This window comes from Labrus mixtus, chromosome 10 (genome assembly GCF_963584025.1).
Source record: "Labrus mixtus chromosome 10, fLabMix1.1, whole genome shotgun sequence".
NCBI classification, from domain to species: Eukaryota; Metazoa; Chordata; class Actinopteri; order Labriformes; family Labridae; genus Labrus; species Labrus mixtus.
This window is the reverse complement of record NC_083621.1, coordinates 17,151,777-17,173,341: the sequence shown is the minus strand read 5'-3', so window position 1 is coordinate 17,173,341 and position 21,565 is coordinate 17,151,777. Positions and strand designations below refer to the sequence as shown.

Below are 21,565 nucleotides of genomic sequence, written 5' to 3'. Positions count from 1 at the left end.
AAAACACACAAAGACATGACCACGAGTTGAGTGACACACAATTACAATTTTGTGCACTCATGCCTGCAGACTTAACAGAGCCAAACATAGTCCACTTTCAGAGGTTGAAATGTCAGAACAAACACTCGTAACTACAAATAACCATGCTCACCTGTGATATAACACGTCACCAGGCGGTTCTCCAGTGACACATCAGCATCTTTGGTTGTCATGGAGACAAGGACCTCCCCTGGACTGCTGTTCTCCACCACTGAGCCGCTGTACACTTCATCAGTAAACTTTGGCGGGTTGTCGTTCTCGTCAGTCACTGTCACCTCTACCAGGACGCTGGACGACAGCTTGACATCGCCGCCGTGGTCAGTGGCCACCACATTGAACCTGTAAACTCTGGTCGACTCGCAGTCTGTCATTCGAATGGTGGTGATCCAGCCGCTCTCTCCGTCAATGGAGAATACCTCAGAGATGTCTGCTATGTCATCAGGTAGAGACTCCAAGGTGTAGGTTACGAGACCGTTGGTGTCTGTATCCGGGTCGTTGGCAGTCACCTGTGGGACAAGAAAAGCACTTAGTGGTCAAATAACATTTTCATTTCAAATTGAAGTGATTTAAATAAATATGCTGACACTGCAAGAAAAAACATATTCTTCTAATATAACATCAATATTAGTTTTTGCTTTTTAACAAGTATTGAAAGAAGATTTAAATATCTCCAGCAAGAACAAAACAGACCTCAAACTGCTTTAACTTGGTTGATCTTTTTTTGTTTTAATTCAACCATTCATTCTAACAAGGAGGTAAAATGTTATAGTCCAACTGTAATGATTCTTTCAAATTCAAAATGAATCCGTATAAGTGATACGGACCATTTTCTCTCTTGTGAAAGAGTAGAGGATGCTCTCTGGAAGTCACTGTTGCCCTGCACTCTTGCCCCTTTGTTAACTTTAGTTATGCTAATTGCTATAAATATGGAGGCCACTGTCCAAACAAGTCATCCTGAGAGGTCAACCGTCAACGCATCTGAAAAGCCCTGTGGGGACATATTTTTGGTTCTACATTGAAAATGGCAATGTAACTTACAGAGATCAGTTTGTTTGTGGACTTTTCAAAGCTGATGTATTACCCTAAAATTCCAACAAATCTGCAGACCTAACTGCTGACGCTAACTATTCATTACTTGGACAGGCAAAGCTTGAATTGTTGGAAAACTGATTGTTGAACAAAGTGGTCGCACACATGTTATATTCTGGTCCACAGTTTGTATCAGCTACCTGTAGTATCAAAGATAGAAAATCTAAACATTTTGGATCTTACCTGAATAACAGTAGTTCCAGCAGGCATGTTCTCAGCCAGGAAGGCCCTGTATGGATTTGCATCAAACACCGGCTGGTTATCATTTATATCTTGGACCTGGATGCTGACAGACACCAGTGATGCAACATCAGTCCCGTTGTGGTTCCCCTGAGCGATAACATCTATCTGATACCATTTGGTCTTTTCGTGATCAATGGACTTCTGCACCAGCAAAGTACCACTTTCTTTGTCCAAACTGAACACTTTGTCTTTGTTGCTCTCCAAAGTGTTCCCATTCACCAGGCTGTAAATGAGTGGCATGTTGGAGTTGGCCTTTACAGAGCCTATCTCTGTCCCGATAGGTACATCCTCTGCAGCTGAGAAGGTGTAGAGAGGCTCTGAAAACTTTGGTAGAGGAACCTCAGGGGGAACCACTTTGACCTGAACAGGGACTGTGGAGTTATAGAAGGGAAGGCTGCCATCCCGAGCCTTGACTTTGAAGTTAAAGATCTTGTTCTCCATGCCGACAAGACTCTCTTTGACACTCACAACTCCAGTAAAAGGATTAATCTCGATGATGTCTTCAGTCACCTCTCCGGCTTCGTCTACCGTGTAGGTGACATCTGCATTCTTGCCATCATCTGCATCATAAGCCACGATTTGAATGACTGGAGAGCCTTTATTTACAGTGGACTGAATAGAAACTTGGTATTCTGTTGCTTTAAACTGAGGAACATTGTCGTTCTCATCTGTGAGAATAATCTTGACTGTGCAAAAGGCAACTTTTCCTCCGCCATCTTTTGCCATGACTTTGATAGCTATGACTCTCTGGGCAGGGCTCTCTCTGTCCAATGGTTGTGTTGTAATTATCTGCCCATCACTGTCGATGGCAAACGTCTCATCAGCAAGTTTGTTTATGATGGTGTAATCTACACTGCCGTATGGCCCATCGTCAGGGTCAATGGCTGCCAATCGGATCACACGAGTTCCTGCCTCAGCGTTCTCAGCCAGCTCTGCTTCATAGACATTTTGCTTGAAGTATGGACTATGTCTGTTGCTGTTTATCATGTCAATATTGACAGGTGCTGTTTTCTGAAACACTCCATCAGATACCGCCACTGTCAGGTTATAGTATGGATCCAGATTCCTCTTACACACATTAGAAAAAGAGATGATTCCTGAGGATTCGTTGATGTTGAAGTACCGGCCTTCGTTCCCAGAAAGGATTTTGTACTTGAGGTTGTTTAGATCACCAGTGTCGGGATCTGAAGCTTGGATTTTGATGACGATGTGGCCACACTTCGCTGTTTCATCCAGTGTGGCTTCATACTGTGAAGTCACAAAGTCTGGTGGATTGTCATTGATATCTGTGACATTTATGAAGACATAGGCTTCACTACTGAGAGGAATAGTGCCATTGTCTGTGACTTTGACTTTCAAATTAAAGTGTTTTGTGGTTTCATGGTCCGGCACCTGTTTTGTGACTATCAACCCACTATGGGGGTCTATCTCAAAGTACTCAGTCTCATTGGTGTCGGTTTTCACAACCTGAAAGGTAAGTTCTTTGTTTCTGCCAGAGTCCATATCAGAGGCAAAAAGTTGCATCACTGAAGTGCCAATTTGAAGTCCTTCAGGTATTTCAATGGAGTATGTTACCTTTGAGAAAACTGGTGCATTGTCGTTCACATCCTCCACTTCAATTTCAATGGAAGCTTCAGAGAAAGCTCCAGTCACAGAGTCAGACGCTCGTACTGTCAACATATGCATGGTTTGACTTTCATAGTCCAGGGGGTTGGTGACAGTCAGCACACCAGTTTTGAAATCAATGTGGAAATGCTTTGAAGCATTTTCCTCCTCAAGGTTGTAGATGAGCCGGTAGCCCTCTGGATTTCTAGCCTGGACGTGCAAGATAGTAGTGAATGGAGGGACATTTTCTGGGACTTTTAGTGGATACAGAAGAGTCTGGAAAACCGGGTTGGTTTGATTCCTCACTTGAATAGTGAGCTCTGCCGCTGTGATGTGACTAGGCTCACCCTCATCTATGGCCAGGACTGTCAACACATACTTATTTAGAGCTTCAAAATCAAGAGGTCTTTTAAGAGATATATCCCCTACATCAGGATCAATCCTGAAGAGGTCGTAGTCCTCCTCTATTGAGTACATAATGGATCCATTCTCTCCAAGATCTCTGTCTTGGGCAGTTGCTTGATACAAAACATCACCTGGGTCAGAGGTTTCAGAAATCATCATTGAAAAAGGCAAGTTCAGAAACTGTGGAGAGTTGTCATTGACATCGTCTATAAAAACCTTGACCTGGGTTATAGCTGTCCTTGGTGGTGTTCTCATGTCTTGTACCTTCACAATTATGTCATAAATATCACGTTCCTCTCGGTCAAAAGGGATACCAGTTGTCTCAAGTATGCCGGATGTATGGGAAATCACAAACTTCCCGGTTGGATTTAGCACAGAATACAAAAGAGGCTCATTTAAATAACAGCCTGTCGCTGTGAGTGCTGCCAAAGTTTTGACTGTCTTTAGGTTTTCAGTAACACTTGCTAGATATACACTTTTCTCAAATTTAAGATCACTGGCTGTTAGGTTTGTCACATTTACCTTTACAGTAGCTAAGTCTTTGTAGAGGCTATCCGAGGCTTTGACAACTAGTTGGTAAAATGGTCTAAATTCAGACACATTTCTCACAGTGATAAGTCCAGTATTGGGGTGAATTGAAAAGGCATTGTGAAGATTCCCCTCGGCGATGCTGTATGAGACTGCTGAGTCTGCGTCATGGGCCATGACGCGCACAACCTCCGTATCTCTGACAGCTGGGAAGATGATAGATGGCTCATACACTGGGGTGGTGAATTGTGGTGGGCGGTCATTCAGGTCCAGGACACGAACAGTGACCTTGGCAGGCTCTGCTGCATACAGTGATGGCTCCCCTGAGTCTTTAACCTGTACAGTGAAGTGGTACTCAGCCTTGGTTTCGAAGTCAACTGGTGAAATTAAAGAGATGGTGCCCATACTTGGGTCTATCTTGAAGACATTCAGGGCCTCTGGTTCAAGGATCTGATACACCAGCAGAGAATTTGAATCTTTGTCTGCATCTGAAGCCTTGATGACCAGAGGGATGTTTCTGTCTCCCATAATCATGCTGTTGATATGAGCGGACTCACTAATTTGCCCCAGGTACTCCCTTTGCTGAAAAACAGGAGCATTGTCATTCTCGTCAATCACATAGATGTACACAACAGTCTTTGAAGAGGCTCCCACAGTTGTTGAAGCTGTAACTTTGAGCTTGTAGGAGGCCACATTCTCAAAATCAAGGTGCTTTTGGACTAAAATCAACCCAGTGGAGGGGTTGATTTGAAATGTCCCATTTGGGTTGCCACTTTCTATCCCATAATGCACTGCACCAGGGCTAGAGGCTGAGATGGTGACAACTGGAGTTCCAAGGCTGCTTAATTCACTGATCTCTGTTAGGTATTCATCAGAGGGGAAGGTAGGCGGGGTGTGCTCGGAGATGCTGATGTGGACGTGAATAGAGCAGAGGTCGCTGCGCTGAGGGAAGCCCTGATCAGTGGCTTTAACCGTCAGGTGGAATGTGTCCTGAGGCTGGATGTCCAAAGGTTTGGACACAATGATGGAGCCCAACTCTGGATCAATGGAGAAGATGTTGTCGATGTTCCCTGTGTAGAGAAATTCTGGTTAGAACTATTAACCTGTATCATGTTTTACACAAACTAATTACTTTAAAATGTTTTTAATCATATTATTATCATAATATGTTATGTTAAATGTAAAAATCTTAATCCCCAGACCTGAAGGTCTATAATGAAAATGTTGCTGCTTCTGCTATTTTTATGTGGTGAAATTGTATGTTGGATTCCAACCATTCATTTTTTTTAAATCTCAAACATGTATTACAGGGTTTCATTAGGGTACAATGACACTATATATCATCATCCCAAAACAAACAAAAGTTAATTTGTCTTTTAAACTATATGAAAAACATTTATTTGTAATAGGATTGAATCAAATGGAATTACAAGGCACTGTATTTTATCATATCGTATTGTATAATAACATATTTTATTGTTACACCGAGGTCAAGAAATACTCAGGCCAACATTAGTATAAAACGGTAAAAATGAACATGACAATTAAGTTCTTAAGAATTAAACAAACATCAAATGTAGAAATGAAGGTGCTCTTCCTATCATGTCGTACGTATCATATCCTCTAATATACTTTATTAAAAGTGCTTTTTACGTATCACATTGTGTTGTAAAACTGAACATTGGGAGAAAATTGTTAATTAAAAACTACTTTTCCTATTAATTAAAGAAAAAAAGAGACATCAAGGTGCTCGTTTATATTTAGGGCCCGAGCACGAACCGTGCGAGGACCCTCCTGAAACCCTAGCGATTATTATGGTTTTTTTTTTGTTTTTGAAGAGATCAGACCATCCAAAAGTCATAAATATACAATAGTGTTATTGATAATGCCATTTAACTCAAGAAGTACCAGCTTCTTACTGTAAAAAGTTTTAGATTTCTTGACTTGATTTATTTTTCCACTTAGGTCAAAGGTGGAGAGAAGTGGCATTTTATCGATTTGAATGCAGTGATGTGCATGCAAAACTTCCCTAGAAGCTGTTACATTTACCTTATCCCATCCCCCCAGTTCAGATGGAAACAAATAAACTTGAATCTGTGGTGTACATTTAAGGTTGATGGTCATTTGCGGGCAGCAGTAGCTCAGTCTATAGAGACTTGGGTTGGGAATCAGAGGGCCACCGGTTCAAGTCCTGGCATGGACCAAGTCCAGAAATTGGTCTGGTAGCTGGAGAGGTGCCAGTCCACTTCCTGAGCACTGCCGAGATGTCCTTGAGCAATGCACCTAACCCCCACCAGCCCAGGAGTGCCCACTGTGGGCAGCCCCCTCACCCTGAGACCTCTCCATTAGTGCATGTCCATAGGATCCTGTTTGTGTATTTCGGCATATGTTTGTGTAGCATGTTAACTAGACAGAGTGTAAAAACAAATTTCCCCTCAAGGGATCAATAAAGTATAAATTATTATTATTTAAATTATAGAATACATTAACCAGGGAAACATGATCAGCAAGACCCCCTACATCATATAATAAACTATTACAAGATAGTATGAAGGCTGTAGGGCTCTGCTTTTCCGCCTATTCCTCACAAGGTCACAATTTTACAGCCTAATGTGTGATGTGAGAAGATTTAAAAGGAAAGAGGCATGGAAAGGACTGAGACTATGAGCTTTAAAATGTAAATGGCTGGGAAAGGTATTAAGAAACACCTTTATATCTCCTATCACCTTGAACCCTTCATTTAAGCCAAGTAGCCAACGTTATAAGTATTGAATCTGAAGGCAGTGGTTGTGGGGGTCACAAAAACAGTGGCAGATCAAATCAGCCCCTTAGCTGCTCACCAGAATGCAGAGAGTAGCTGATGTCGGCATTGCTGCCCATGTCCTTGTCCAGGGCCTTGACCCGAATCACCTCGGAGCCTGTGGGGGCCAGGTTGGAGATGCTGGCCTCGTACCGGGGACTGAGGAATGCCGGCGAGTGGTCGTTACAATCCTCCACGTGAACCACCACCTTCGCAAAGTTTCTCTTCACTGGGATCTTCTCGTCACGCACCTGAGGAGGAGAAGAAATATATCAAAGTGTTTGTTTCTGAGGCGGCACGAGACTACGGAGGCTATGATGGTAACTTGGTAGCTGCAAATTTTGTATAAATTATGCTGTACTGATAAAGTGTCGTTTTTCTGGGGGTCTAATTTACCATATAACTGTTCTGTTTCTCGTGTCAAGAATATACACAACAGATAACTTCATAAGAGTCGTGAAAATCTGTGTTGTTACCATGATGATGAGCGTATGAACGGAGATCTTCTCGTAGTCGAGCTCCTCGGTCATCACGAGGACTCCACTCTTGGGGTCCAGGTGGAAGAGCTTGGTGCTGTCAGGGTGGAGGCTGCTGTGGATGGAGTAAACCAGTTTGCTGTTGGTGTCGGCGTCCACAGCGCTGATCTGCAGGATGTCCTTCCAGGGGGAAGTATCCTCAGGAACCCTCACCTTTAAACACACAGGAGGACAAAGGGTGTGACGGAAGAGGTTTTATAATGACGTGAAAAAAGAAATTGTAAGAGCAATCATTTCAGAGACAGGACCCAAGATGGCCTAGATTACTGTGATTAGGAAAACAACAGTGACGCTGCAGCATAATACTGTCTGCTATATGTCCTGATAAGCACAGTAAATAACCAGCTGAGGTTAAAAACAATCTCCCAACAGGTTTACGCCCACACATATGCATTGATATTTCCTTCACATGTTTATTTTTTTCCATCCTTGTATGCATGTCAAGCTAGATTCCTGGTTGAAAAAACCTCTAAAAAACCAGAACAGAACTCAATAGCATTGTCCTATCATGCTTTCTTGTTAATGACAGCCACTTCAAGTAGGCTACATCAACCAATCAGAAAATTTAATACACTTCAGTGATTCAATTACTTTAAACTACCCACTTTCTGTACATTAACCTTTCGATAGCTCACCTGTGAACCCTACTACTCAGATACCAGCTTGCACTTCTGGAGCAGACTGCCATGAAGGTCATGAGGAGGACTGAAAACCTCCCCCCTACTGTCGACACATGAGCAGCCTGGTCTTAGGCAGGCACAGAGAGTGTTGTCTGATCTGTCTCACATCCTCCACTCTGAGTAGGAGCTTCTACCACTTGGAAGTCCCCTGATGCAAACTGAACCGCTTTAAATATTCTTTAAATTTCTCTTGGCTGAATGGGTTGTGCACACATATGGTGTTCTTATGTTTTTACATTTTCTCACGTTTTTTATCTTTTCTTATCGGATCGTAACTCTGCAATCAATTAAAAATGTAATGGATCTTCATAGATTCTCACCTCGTACAGCTGCTTCAGGAAGACAGGGCGATGATCATTCATGTCCAGCACACGGATATAGGCCTGCAGTTTGGACATGAAATACACAGGGTTTGAGAAAATGATGTTCAAAATGAAACACACCGCTGCACAGCTTCTTCACCTTTTGCACAAGTTAAAGTTAGATTCTCAACCTCGAAATCGAATGAGGACATCATGAAGTTCTTTGCAGCTTTTTTGTAGGTTCAAGAAGCAGAGTAGGGTTTGTCTGGCACGACTACACCAACTACCAAGATGCATGAAGAGTGAAAGGCTTGAAGAGGTCAAAATGCTCCAGCAACACTTAGTATGAAGTGTGAAGAGCAACTTCATTCACTTTATTAGACCAACACGTTTCAGCTTGTGGCCTTCATCGGGGTCAGGGTTGGTTCAAAGTGACTTTAGTTTTTCTTGATCTTTGTTGGGAAATCTTTAATTGGAGTTATTTTGGTTCATTTCTGTAAATTCTAAATAAAAACATCCTCTATCTATTGCTTTTTCACATATGACGCCTGTTTTTGTAATCAGGTTTCATGTTTCTCACCTGTGTTGTGGCACTGTGGTGGCCATCAGTGACTCGCACCGTCATGTTGTAGTTGGAGCGTCGAGCTGCATCGAGACGACGGGCGATCGAGATGGTTCCTGTGTTCCTCTGGATGTCAAAGTCCTTTTCCTCATCACCACCTGAGAGAGAGAGAGAGAGAGATACAGGTGAGGGAGAGACAGACAGATGGAGATAGAGGTTTATTCCATCAAGTGTCCATGCTACAGTAGGTGAGGTTATGAATCAGGCTGAGCCCAGCTGTCAGATGTGATATCTCAGATGATACGTCAGAGGCTGCAGCTCTGATTTTGACGGGTGGTGGGAATGATGCATCTTGGCGTTGACCTCCAGCGTGTGAAGAACTGCGATGATTTCCCGGAGGGGGGAGGCGCTATAATTAATGATCCACCTTCTAACTTTGGAAGGCCAAAACTCCTTCAATACTATAGTCTCATTTTAAAAGAACTTTGAAGACAAAGCCAAGTATGTGCTGTCGTGTAGCAACAGGTGAAAAATAATGAACAGATGTAAGAAGCAAACTTTCACGCCTCATCTTATCTCGACTTCATCTGTAAAAACTGACTTTTAATTATTCTAAAAACTGTATCCTGTTAGAATTAGTGAATTAAAATGGTACAAAAAAAGTAACGACAAAAATGGGGGGCACTGGTGGCGCAGTGGATAGAGTGCACATCCCCTGTATAGAGACTGTGGTCCTCCAGGTGGGCGGCCCTGGCTCAAGTCCGACCTGTGGCTCCTTTCCCACATGTCAATCTCCATTCTCTCTCCCTGATATCATCTCTATCTACTGTCCTATCTCTCCAAAAGGCCCAAAAGCCCCCAAAAGAATATTTAAAAAAAAAAGGAAATATTTTCCTCCTGCATATAAATCCATCAATCACAACACAACATGACCGATGGTCTCTTAATTACAGAAAGGGGAGAGAAACCAACTGATACACCAACAAGCTCAACAAAAGAAACAACACTGTCTATCCTATAAATGTGTGCTGCCATTATGGGAAGAAGCATGATGTCATTCTGCAATTTGACCAGCCAGCTCCCTTCTGTGCCAAGACTTGGCTCCAAATAACGTCACAAGTGCAACATGTCGGTGCCCCTTGTTGCAGTAACATTTTGGCTTTACTATTATACAAGGAAGGAGACGGAGTTGACCCGTCCATGTTCATAGGCAGTCAATGATGTGAGTATGTGCATGTGTCAGGTTTTTTTTCCAGGTTTCTGTTTCTTGTTTGGTTGTAAGTTTGTCATGGAGTATCTTGTCTGGGCCTTGATTCACTCAGGTTCATGTCATGACTTCAGTCAGTTTATTGTTTGTGTTTGTGTCCTCAGTCAGTTAAAAATAATATTGACTCCACCACAAACCAAGTCTGTTAAGACTTTACTGATACAGGAAAAAGCCCATGCTGGTCTAAATTACTGCCAATAAAACACAACCTTCAGGTGTTCCAAAGTGTGTTTTTCTCTTTAAATAAGCACACAGCAGTCTTAGTTTGGTTCTATATATGATTTAACCAATTTCAATGGATTGTTTACAGACTACAGGCGTGATTGTTTTGTTCCTTTGTTCAAAACCAGTAAATTCTCTGACATACTGTGTTCTAAATCAACCTTAATAGTGACTCACTTTGTCCATCTGTTTCCCTCTATCCTCTCCTCCTTTCCTTTCCTGCCCTCTCTCTTTCCCTGCACTCTTCACTTTTTTATCTGCGCCATTGTGAATTTTCCTGCTTCGTGGCATCTTTCTTACCTCTCAGCATGTTGTGTGTTTGTACGCGAGAGAGGTAAACCTCATGCCTGCACAGCCAGATGGTGTTTATTATTAAGATGTCCACCTTGTGAAGGGCTAAACACACACTTTTATACCTCTAAATATGTTTCTATTACTGTCAGTGATGGCTGCCCACGGATTTTTTTTGCATCTTCTATCACTGTTTTCTTTATTCTTCTCGCCTTGAAACAAAGATAAACCGATCTCTCTGCACTCTCTTTGTTTGTTTTTGATCGATAGATAATAGGGTCATCCAGAGGTCATTTTTCTGTCAGTTACGCCCTAACGACCGAGCTGGAACACTGCAGGCTAACCAGACAAATTTACTGGTCTGTTTAACTGATTTAGTTTCCAAATCCCTGGATTGACTTCCTGTAAGACACACATCAGCATCCAGGAAGCCTGGCTGAATCAGACGCAGCATCGCACATTGCCGTCTGTCATCTCAGCGTGGAGGGAGGAAGATGTACTGTAGAATCAATTTTTCACTTTACTGATCATCTCCAGGAAGATATAATATCCCCCGACAAGCTTGGAGATTTCATTCCCTGTGGGGTCAGCCATGCAAAAAATATCTTTTACTCATGGTACTGGGAGAAAAAAATGTGCACGCCAAAATGTCACGCTACACAGGAAAAAAAGGATCGCCTATGCAGGAATTACACTGACATTTTTATCCATTCATCCGTCTTCTGCATGTTTATCTGGGTCAGGGCTACGGTGGAGCCCATCAGTCATTTAACAGGCCTTCCTTGACTTCCTTCAGTACCTGCTCATATGACGCTTTGTGTGACACATGAGTGGAAATCAAATGCAGAGATGCAGAAAGGGAGGTCAAGGTGGAGAAGGTTCAACTGCTCAGACATTCATCCTCATTTTACACAGTAGCAGCTGGCATAAACACTGTCCTCTTCACAAAGACAAAAAGAGAATAGCAGGTGGAGAAAGAAGAACATTTAGGTCATAAGAGACCTCTTCTTAGTACTTGATGGAGACCAAACCAGAGCTAAAAATGAGTGTGAATACAAGATCTGCCTTGCAAGTTGGGTTTAAAAAACCGAGGATACTAATGGATTTGTCATAAAGAGGAACATGAAGCAAATTTTAAAGTTACACAGTTATAAATATATATATTGAAAATACCAAAAGCCTATCAATTATTAAAACCTTGTTATAAGATGTGCATGCCAACACATTCAAAATAGTGCCAAGGTTAAAAAAACTATTATTCCAATTTAATGGAAAAGGAAGTAGTAGATCATAATTGGATTTTGGGGAGATTTCTAAATTCATTATAAACTAGATTACAGCTAATGTGATATTTTTGGGTGGTTTTTACCTTTATTGGATAGGGCAGCTGAAGAGAGAAAGGAAATGTCCGGAACAAAGAGCAAGAGAAGACGTGCAGCGAAGGGCTGAGGCAGGACTCAAACCCATGGTCTCTGCATCGAGGACTAAAGCCTCCGTATGTAGGTGGGGCTCGTGCCACAACCACCGGGCCACCAGCGCCCCACTGCTAATGTCTTTAAAGTTCCCATTTCCAAAGGTCCCATTTGCTTTCTGCACAGACGTTGTACATTGTATAATGACAATAAAGACATTCTATTCTATTCTATTCTATGCTGCAGTGGTTGTATTTGCTGACATAATGCACGTCCCAATTTGCTAATGTTTGTTTAACAAACCTTACAACTTTTTCCAGAGCCAGGTATCTCAAAAAATCTTTGGCCAGTTGCTTTGGACCTTAACAGTCCTCAGGTGATAAATCCTGATGATTTAGGTGACCTTTCTTCAGGCCCACCATGGAGCCAAATTCCAACCAGATACCCAAATCAACAAGGCACCAAAAAGACAACATCAATAGTTCTTTTTAAGGTTAGAATACAGATGCAGCCCATCCTTCACTGCTACCCTCAGGGAAATGTTGATATCTTTGTGCCTCAAGAAGAACAAAGAGCACGTCGTTTGTTTTACCTGTCACTTTGGTATTGCTTTGGGGCGTTATTGCTTTTTTGAGAAAATGTACTGTTTTCTTAGAGAGCTCAGACTGGGTGCCAACCTTTTTGTATAAATTTCTCTGACAAATGGTTGAAACAACTGAATATGATGCATTCTGAAGTTAAGATTTGGAGTGGAATATCCTTGCTGACTTGCACTCTTGGCTCTAAAAGGACCAAACTCAGATAGGGAAAGGGTTTTATCGCAGTCACTAAGCAGCTATAGACGGAAGCAGACATTCCCTTCAGGGCATTCTGAGGAGGGGAAGTTAAAAAGACCAAAAAACAGATGTCATTTCAGCTGCAACTTCCTCCAATAATGGCTCAAAGGCATACTATAAGTTGGTTTAATTTCTGCACTTGTCCTGCATCTGCCTCAGGGTCTCCTTTAGGTATACCTGCCTCAGCAGCTCCGCTCAGGAGAGGACAAACCGCTGTGTGCACACAACATCAAGTCAACTTTCCTGCAGAGAGAACATCCTTTTCTCTGATTTGACCTGCTGGTGTCTTCTTTAAGTCACTGCTCAGAGGTTGTAACAACAGATGAGGGTCGGAAATGAAGGGCTATTGATTCTTTTCTTTGATGCACTTCCTCTTAAACCCTGCTGTGCAAGACAGTTACACTACATTCCAAGTGCGGAAAATGTTAAAACTTGTCTGAGAAGGAACCAAATTGAGTTTATTTACTATTAGTTATGCCAAACCTGCTATCAGACTTTTTCCATCTCAGCCTTGGCCAGAATGACGGATAGACCTTAGTTTAAAATATCAGTGTTTTTTCAACCTTACTGCGTTCCTATCGGGGAACTCTTCAGACCTGGACAAGCCTGAACTCTGCAATCTGACCTGCAGAGGACAAGCCTTGTCCTCCAGCAGAGAGTCAAGACCTCAAACCTGCAGCTTCTGACCCTCATCCCGACCACATCGCCCCCAGCTGGGACCCGCTTCAGTGCTAAGATAGATGGATGCTGAATCCATCAACAAACAAAGCAGAGAGAGAGCCCCATGTCTGCTCTTTGATACCGTGCCCCTGATTTTCTATTTCCACCGGGCTCTAAATTCAGCACAATAGTTTTGTGCAAATACCCAGGAGTCGGTTTGAGTTGTTTTGACAGCTAGGGAAGTCTTTATTTGTCTCTCTGAGTTATCTCATGGCCCGAGAGCCTCGATAGGCATCTGGGTTCTGGTGCTGGAGAGGAGCCGGACGATGAATATCTGATCATATCTGCATGGCAGAGGAGTCCTGTGACACAACAACATTCCCTCATCTGCCAACACTGAGATGAGGGTCAGTGATACATGACCGGGGAGCAGACAATAATGGAAAGAAACTTGAATAAAAAGAGTTCAGTATATAGTCTCCAGTTAGGTAATGTACTGTAGTCTTCAAAGTAAGATTGAAATAAGACTGCAGGGGGGAACGTCATGGTTCATTCAATTAAAAAGATAATTAGACGAGAAGAAAAGAAAAGGATTGGTCGGACTAAAACTTGACAGGCCTTCAGTGATAATTACTCAGTGACGTTTTGCAGACCTCACAGGGGGAAAAGCGCTTCACAGTTATCCAACATTACAAAAAAAAAAAACCTTACGGTCTGATTAATTGAACATGCAGCTTTCAAAGCTTCTGGAAAACATGGAATACATCACAGAGCAGAGGTGGGAAGTTACCTAATAAACACTTAACCACAGAATACTTTTCCACTTTATTTCAAAGACAAATATTGCACTAACACTTTACTCCAGTCAGTTACCTCACAGCTGCAGGCCATCACTTCATTGGTGATTTTTCACAACATAACTGATTTAAAACAATGTCTGTCAATGTCAAAGAAAAGTTCAATCATTACTATGTTTTTGTGATAACACCTTTTGTTGGCATCAAACCAACTGGCTTTTCAAAAGATGTTACTGTCACAGATGATTTTAAAAGAGTATTTGTGTGTTGTGGTGCCTCTCAACCTTTTGCTGTAAATTCATCATAAATTTCCAGTTAGGTCAAATATGAAACAATCGATTTTTAAAGCAGAAATAAACATGTTTACAGCCTGGTTTGAAAAAAGGTTTGTTCACTAGAGTTCATTTCTTTATTGGTTTAAACTGAAAAGGGGTTGGCCTTTTTTTTGGAATGCATTTGTTTGGATTATATTAAAGCCCACCTCTGCTCCACCTCTTTGCCTTTTTCTAGATTGATCAAAAGTCTGGGTGAGTGAGCATTTCCAATATGGCGACCACCTTAATTGTTCTTCATAACACAGGTCTTCATTGGTCACTGACACAGCGTCCATGTTTTTTACAGTTCATGGATAAAATATGTCATAACATCCAGTCACACTTCTCACGATGCTCAGTGCTGCTTTGTTTCTTGAAACCATACAAATGTCACAAGACGTAACATCCGGCTTCAGCAGCTTTGAGACAACTGAGAGTCTCTTCAGGGATGCAGAGAGGGTTTGCGGAGTTCTGGCACGGGTCTAGCCTGGCACAACAAACTGAACAGGAGGAAGCTCGATATTTGTCTGCACACACTGCTGCCCCGCCTGGCAGGAAACAGCCTGGAAGAACCCTGATGTGTTTCCTGGGAGGCTGAAAAGGAACGTGACACTGACACCCCCAGATGGACTCTTCATCCAAATATGTTGTCTTTTTTTTTGTTAGAAAGCCCTCCGTGGCAGTCTTCCTCTTTATGCTTGAGAAGCCAGAGAGAGAGGCACAAAAGGAGGAAGAAGAAGAGGAATGGCCGACCGTCCTTCCTGTGGTGATCTGGCAGGTGATGAGAGGAGAGACGCTGCTGATTTATCCTCACAGAGAGAATATGTCCTGCTGAACCGCTGACACAGAGACCTTTTTTTCCTCTCATCCCGCCTCTTTTTCTCTTTTCATCTATCACTCCAGGGACACCTAAGCTTCTGTGGTTGCAAGGTGGTATTCTCTATCTATTTTTTGCTTGCAATTTTTCAGTTTTTCTTAAGTCTGTCTAAAATGTATGAAATTACATTGAATTAAAACTGACAAATTTTTTTTTTTTTTACTGCTTTACTGTCCATAATTTTTTCTTTGCAGTGTTTCAAGTAGGCTGTATTAGTTGAAAGTGAGATACACAATTTGGAACTGAGGAAAAAATAAAAAAATAAATTTCAACTTTAAAATACATTACCGGTACGCTCTTTGAGTGAATTATAAAATTAGATTTAAAAAAAAACTAAACAAAGAAGGCAACCTATAATGGGCGATTGTTTTGTATTTCCCCAAAAATTGCAGGAACACTTCTGCACAAATATATATTTTTGAAGGTGTTAAATCTAGAAATCAATTTCAGGGAATGTATTTTTTTTTTTTTTTTTTTTTGATAGTCATAGTTGGAAAACACAAATATATTTCTATAGTCTTTTTTTTTTATCCATGCCTGGAAATCCAGACCTGAAATTTCCCAAGAAAATTATTATTTTTCACACTCATTCAGGCTGCAGAGGAACCCTGAACATGCTAAATTAAGGTGAACGAGGTCAGTGAGCGCTAATGGCCACACCTAAGCCTTAGATTGCCCCTCTGAGGCATGTCTCGTCTGTGACAGAAAACATACTTAGAAAGATAAATCCTATAGATTAAATGATCACATTAGTTACCTTCAAAACAGAAACTAAACTGCCATCACTTCAGAGCTCTATGTACATCTCCGGGCTCATGTTATGTAACCGACGGGTTCTTAAAGCTTCAGATATTTGAGTTAAAGTTGCAATTCTTAGACATTGGGAAATGTCCTAACCATAAGATCACTAGTGTCCTCAAACGTCTCTGTTGCATCCTGCGTCAGTGTTGCGTCAGATTATGAGGACGTACACAAGTGAAGCACTAAACAGACGCAGGGAATTCGAGGCAGCCGTCATGTGCACACAAACGCGTAGTCAAAACTGTTCACCCAGTTCTTTACATCAACATCTCTGTAATTTAAAGCGTTACTGTGGGAGAAGCTTGTTTGCTGTTTGTTTTTTCTTTTCATATGTGTATTTTCGAAGTCCTTTTGTGCTGTGTATTTTTGCACATTTGTTGATGTAAAGCCCTTTTTACCTCGCCGTAAAGGTGCTGCATTGATTAAGTTTCATATGTTTAGTACATGCTAACAGGAATGGCCGCAAATTATGTGGGGATCTACTGAAAACTCATGCTGGTGAGTCTACTTCTGCAGTCTCTATCAGCTGCATTTGAACAACTGAAAGTCACATGAAGTCTGGCCAACTGACTAAAACACCTCTGGGAAACATTTGATGATGTAGAGGCTGATTGAAGAAAACCTGCAGTTGATCAATGAAATAAATCACAGCACCTTAGAAGAAAATGAGTCTTGGAAACACTTTCAAATCACAGATTGATGATGTGTAACCGTAAAGATATCAGGGAGTAAATTCACTCTAATATTGTTTGCCACGGCCCGGGCTCTGCTTCGGTATCAGTCACTGCTGCCGGACTCTGCTGACCTTTAGAAAATAACTTGCCTCCCGTTCATATGGAGGCTCATTCAGATGGATGACGGCTGCAACCTGCTTGTATTCTCAGCACTTAGGCGCAAGTGGCAATGCAGAGAATGTCAGAAATCTTTCCTTATGTGTTTGCTTTTTACCTCGCCTCAAGCAGAGAAGGAGAAACTGTGATCTATGAGAAGTAGTTAGGCAGTGATCTCTGAGCCCTGATACTGAGGAAATTCATATGAATTGTTTTCTCCTCCATCCTTTGTCTTCTTTAAGAGATCATTGCCCTCATTTGTGTGCAGCTTGTTTTTCATCAGGGCCTGAAGTTTGTTCTGTTTCCTTCCCCTCACCTGCACAGCAAACAGCCCTCGATCAATACTCGGCTCGATGCCGGAATGTGTGCGTGTGTGTTTTTTTATTTCCCCTCACCTGTGATATCGAACCACTTCTGCCGGTGCGTCTCGGTCATGATGATGCCCACCATGTAAGTGAGGGGCTGCGTTTCCATGACGGCAAAGGTGAAGTTGGGCTCGTCGAATGTGATCGGCTCGGCAGAGGGCGGCGGGAGGGCGATCCACTCGATGTCAAGTCTCGCTGTAGAGGAGCGCGATGGGCTGCCCTGGTCTGTCGCTTTAATCTGAAATCAATTGAATAAATATTGAAGTTTCATTTCATGTCAAGACTACCTAGGCCTCCGTAACACTATTCACAAAAATATATCCTGAAAATCACGATTATGGAAATCCACAAAATGAATGTATAAGATAAATGTATTGTGTATGTATTGAAACTATGTCGTCCCGTCCTTAACGCTAACATCAAATGTATTTGATATTTCCATGATGTCATCCCAAACTATAGCTGGTTTAAAGTTGTAAACTAAGTAAAAATGTCCTATCATCACTTAAATGAGATGGCTAAATAAAGTATTTTGTTCTTGATTTAGCCACTTTTATGTTTTACTACATTGTCATTTTACTACGTTTTTACAGGTTTCCACTGATGAGGATCAATTTAAATAGTTTTAGAGTCGGATTTTAAGTCACATTACATGTTGAATGATTGGTTTTCTCCTGCACTGTGCCATGAGAGTGAGTATCTTCTTACCTTTGATGCGGTGTTTGCATGCGCATTTAAAGTAGCTAACTCTCTATTGTACGTGCTAATCAAAAACTCAAGCACAGGTGGAATATTTTAATAGGCGGTCTGAACCCCGTTGTTAAAAATCCCTACCAAAAACAAGTAAAACTACATGTACACTTGCTCATCGTGCAGAGAAACAAGCTCTTAATGAGCGCTCTGTACGTCCAGGGGGGAGTACAAAAAAACAGACTTTTAAGATGTCTCTGAAATCCTGCGGTGCTTTTCTTGCAACTGGTTAACCTCCGTCACTTCTACAAAAAGCTGAGTGATGACAAGGACTGAGAACATGCGCTGGTTTCAGAGCAGGTGTTAGAGAAGTGCCTTTCAGGGTGTTAAGCACGGGTAATTAAGCCTCTTTAGCAGAGCTGGTGGGCTCGGCCAAGACTTTTAAGTGTCCACACCTCCTACAGAGACACACAAATGAATCAGGACTCTTCAGAGAGAGTATTTACCCCAAGTCTTTATGAATACAAACTCATAATCACTCCTGGTGAAAGATATGAGGCGTGTTTTGGCTGCAAAGCTGCACAATTCAATGTGGTTAAATGACACGATAATAACGGACAGCTGTAGATGGAGTCCTTGAAACTCACCGTGAGAATACTGTAGTTTCGAGGCCAGAAATCCCCGAGCGCCGTCACTACACCAGTCACCGAGTCGATCTCGAAACGCGCGTCCTTGTTGTCCTGGAGCTTGTAGGTGACCACGGCGTTCGAGCCCTCATCGTCGTCGTGGGCGACCATCCTGCACACTTCCCGTTTACCGGCCCGGTGCAGCTGTTCAGGCAGCGTGACGTGGAAGAGCTTGTCAGTGAATTTTGGCCGGTTGTCGTTTGCGTCCAGAACTCGGATCACGACGGTGGCGGTGGAGCTCAAAGAAGGCGTTCCATTGTCAGAGACGATGACCTGAAGAGGGTGAAGAAAGAGGATTATCATCATCATGTCAATCTGGTTGAAAGCTTGTGCAGAATATAATAATTAAGTTGTGAAAAAAGAACTGTTATGAACTTTTCCAGAGTCTCTTTTGGGACGATGTGTAAAGAAGAGCACACTAAATGCAAAGCCACCAGACTCCATAGACAGAAACAGTCATTTTAACTCTCACAACAGAGTGTTGCTGTTCTCTTGCTGCCCTTCATGGATTCATTTCGTTTTGGTGTTATTGCTTTTTATTCTGTTTAACACAACAGAACAAATGACCGTGCGAGTTAAGTGTTGCTCTACAGGCAGCAGTAAAGCAACTCATCCCAAACTTTCTGTTTTTGCAACAAGAATACCTTCCTACAAGAGAGTCCAGTCTGCGGTGGAGATCCACCGCTTCAAGGTTAAAGTCTGCATCACACATTTTCATTTGTTGATTTGTTTTTGAGTAAGAAAATACTGTGGAGCTAAGGAGTAAGATCCAATAACAAATGGTCAGTGGAGACACATGTAAAGAGACTTTATCATCCCATGTGTGAACAGATGTACTCAAAGATGTCCATGTGTGATCACATCACCTGTAAGTGCCTGTAATCGACATGTTTTCACTCGTTATGTTGTCCTTATAGAAGATTTGTAGTGCAGTGTGTGGGTCTGCCGATCACATTGTTTAGGATTTACTGATACTCAGAACATCGAATGCTCAACAAAAACAGCAGTCTTTTTTTGTTTTGCTGTGTTTCACCTTGAATCGGAAGGGAAATGAAAGTGTTTTTTTGAAGAGTCTCACCTCGACAGTGTGCTCCGCCTTATCCTCCCGATCCAGCGCTGAGTGAGTCCTGATAACACCTGTGCACACACACCAAACACACACATACACACACACACACACACACACACACAGAGTCAATGGTGGGAGTCTCAGTCCAGGGAAGTGAGAGTACTAATTACCCCCAACAAACAAACACACACAGTTAGGAGAGTTACTGCTACTGTTGTTTTAGGTGTGTGTGTGTGTGTGTGTGTGTGTGTGTATGTGTGTGTGTGTGTGTGTGTGTGTGTGTGTGTGTGTGTGTGTGTGTGTGTGTGTGTGTGTGTGTTTCTCACAGAAGTGTTCGCACCTAAGAAAACACCTTTGGTTTATGGATGTTGTTCCTGCTGTTGTTTTGGTACAAATGTGTGTGATGGTGAATAAAGTAGTAACAGAAGGCTTGTGTACGTGCAGTGTGAGTTGCGTGTCTTATTTTTTTTGAGCCAGCTGGATGAAAACACAAGCTTTCTGCTGAAGTATTACACTTATGAATATATGGGGAAATTGTGTTTTCCAGGTTTTTTGAGTATCTTACCAGGATACCTACATTTTTGCAGCTTCCGTCTTGTTAAACCATAAAAGTATACATAACCACATTATAATAATGATCAAAATAAAATTAATTTTCTCATAGAAAAGCGATTAAAGATCAATAATAAGTAATTTGTGGAACTTTCATCTGCATCTCATGGTCTTTATCTGAAGAGAAAGTTTGCTTCAGTTGTTTTTTACATACATTAACACTATATAAAATGGGAAAGGGTATAATGTTGGGATAAGATGACCGATGACCGAAGCTACAACAACTTGGTAAAGTTCCGATCCTTCTTCGTGCATCTCTCTCTATCCCCTTTTTCAAACCCGACGTGGCTGTTCATCATGAGTCAAGACTTCTGTCTCTTAAAAGGACGTTTTTTTCTTACCACTGTAAGTTTACAAAGTGTTGGTAAGTGTTGTGCTCATGATGGATTAACGTTGGGTCTTTGTAATAAAGCTATGAGTTAGGTCTTTTAACTGCTCTTTGTAAAATGTCTTGAGATAACACTTGCTGTGATTCATTGATGGATAGAGTCAACGGAAGACACGACAGGAAGATGATTCAGACAAAAAACAAGTAAAAACAGAAACAAAGCTTGAAAAGGAAACAATTAACTAAATACATGAGAATGGAGTGAGAGAGTGATCAATGTGTTCCTGTGTACTTCATATTTTAATAACTAGGGTGAAACAGTATGTCTATGTCACGAATCTCAAATGAGTGAATATGTTGTGTTAAGGAGAAAAGATTTATATGCTGAATTTATGTTTAGAAATTGGTAGAAGAAGAAAAAAGACTTGAAATGAAAGAATAAACGTGTAGAAAAAAAGAGATGTGTTCGAAAGCTTAAACATTCATCTTGAGGTTACATTTTGTTATGTCACACCACTTTGTTTCATCACCCTGTGGAGCACTTTTGAGGTTGGAAGAGGCAGGAGAACACTCAAGGTGAATATGAATTCTAATTATTCTGAATGATCACCAGACTCATCAGGCGGAACAGCCAATCAGAGAGCTCTCTCTCTCTCTCTCTCTCTCTCTCACTAAGTGACTCTAGTGTCAGTTGAACAAGCTAAATTAACCGAAGGATC

General features: G+C 41.7%; 1 protein-coding gene across 1 annotated transcript in view; it reads right to left on the bottom strand.

Moving 5' to 3' along the window:
- The window catches only part of fat2 (FAT atypical cadherin 2), a 116,641-nt gene that overhangs the window by 65,989 nt on the left and 29,087 nt on the right, over nucleotides 1-21,565 (bottom strand). The window contains exons 4-12 of the mRNA XM_061048571.1: nucleotides 19,916-19,974; nucleotides 18,799-19,110; nucleotides 17,492-17,699; nucleotides 8,808-8,947; nucleotides 8,246-8,308; nucleotides 7,186-7,398; nucleotides 6,750-6,960; nucleotides 1,312-4,979; nucleotides 152-545 (exon numbers count right to left, since the gene is read on the bottom strand). Coding sequence (XP_060904554.1) covers nucleotides 152-545; nucleotides 1,312-4,979; nucleotides 6,750-6,960; nucleotides 7,186-7,398; nucleotides 8,246-8,308; nucleotides 8,808-8,947; nucleotides 17,492-17,699; nucleotides 18,799-19,110; nucleotides 19,916-19,974 — 5,268 coding nt within the window. The remainder of the gene's footprint in view (nucleotides 1-151; nucleotides 546-1,311; nucleotides 4,980-6,749; nucleotides 6,961-7,185; nucleotides 7,399-8,245; nucleotides 8,309-8,807; nucleotides 8,948-17,491; nucleotides 17,700-18,798; nucleotides 19,111-19,915; nucleotides 19,975-21,565) is intronic.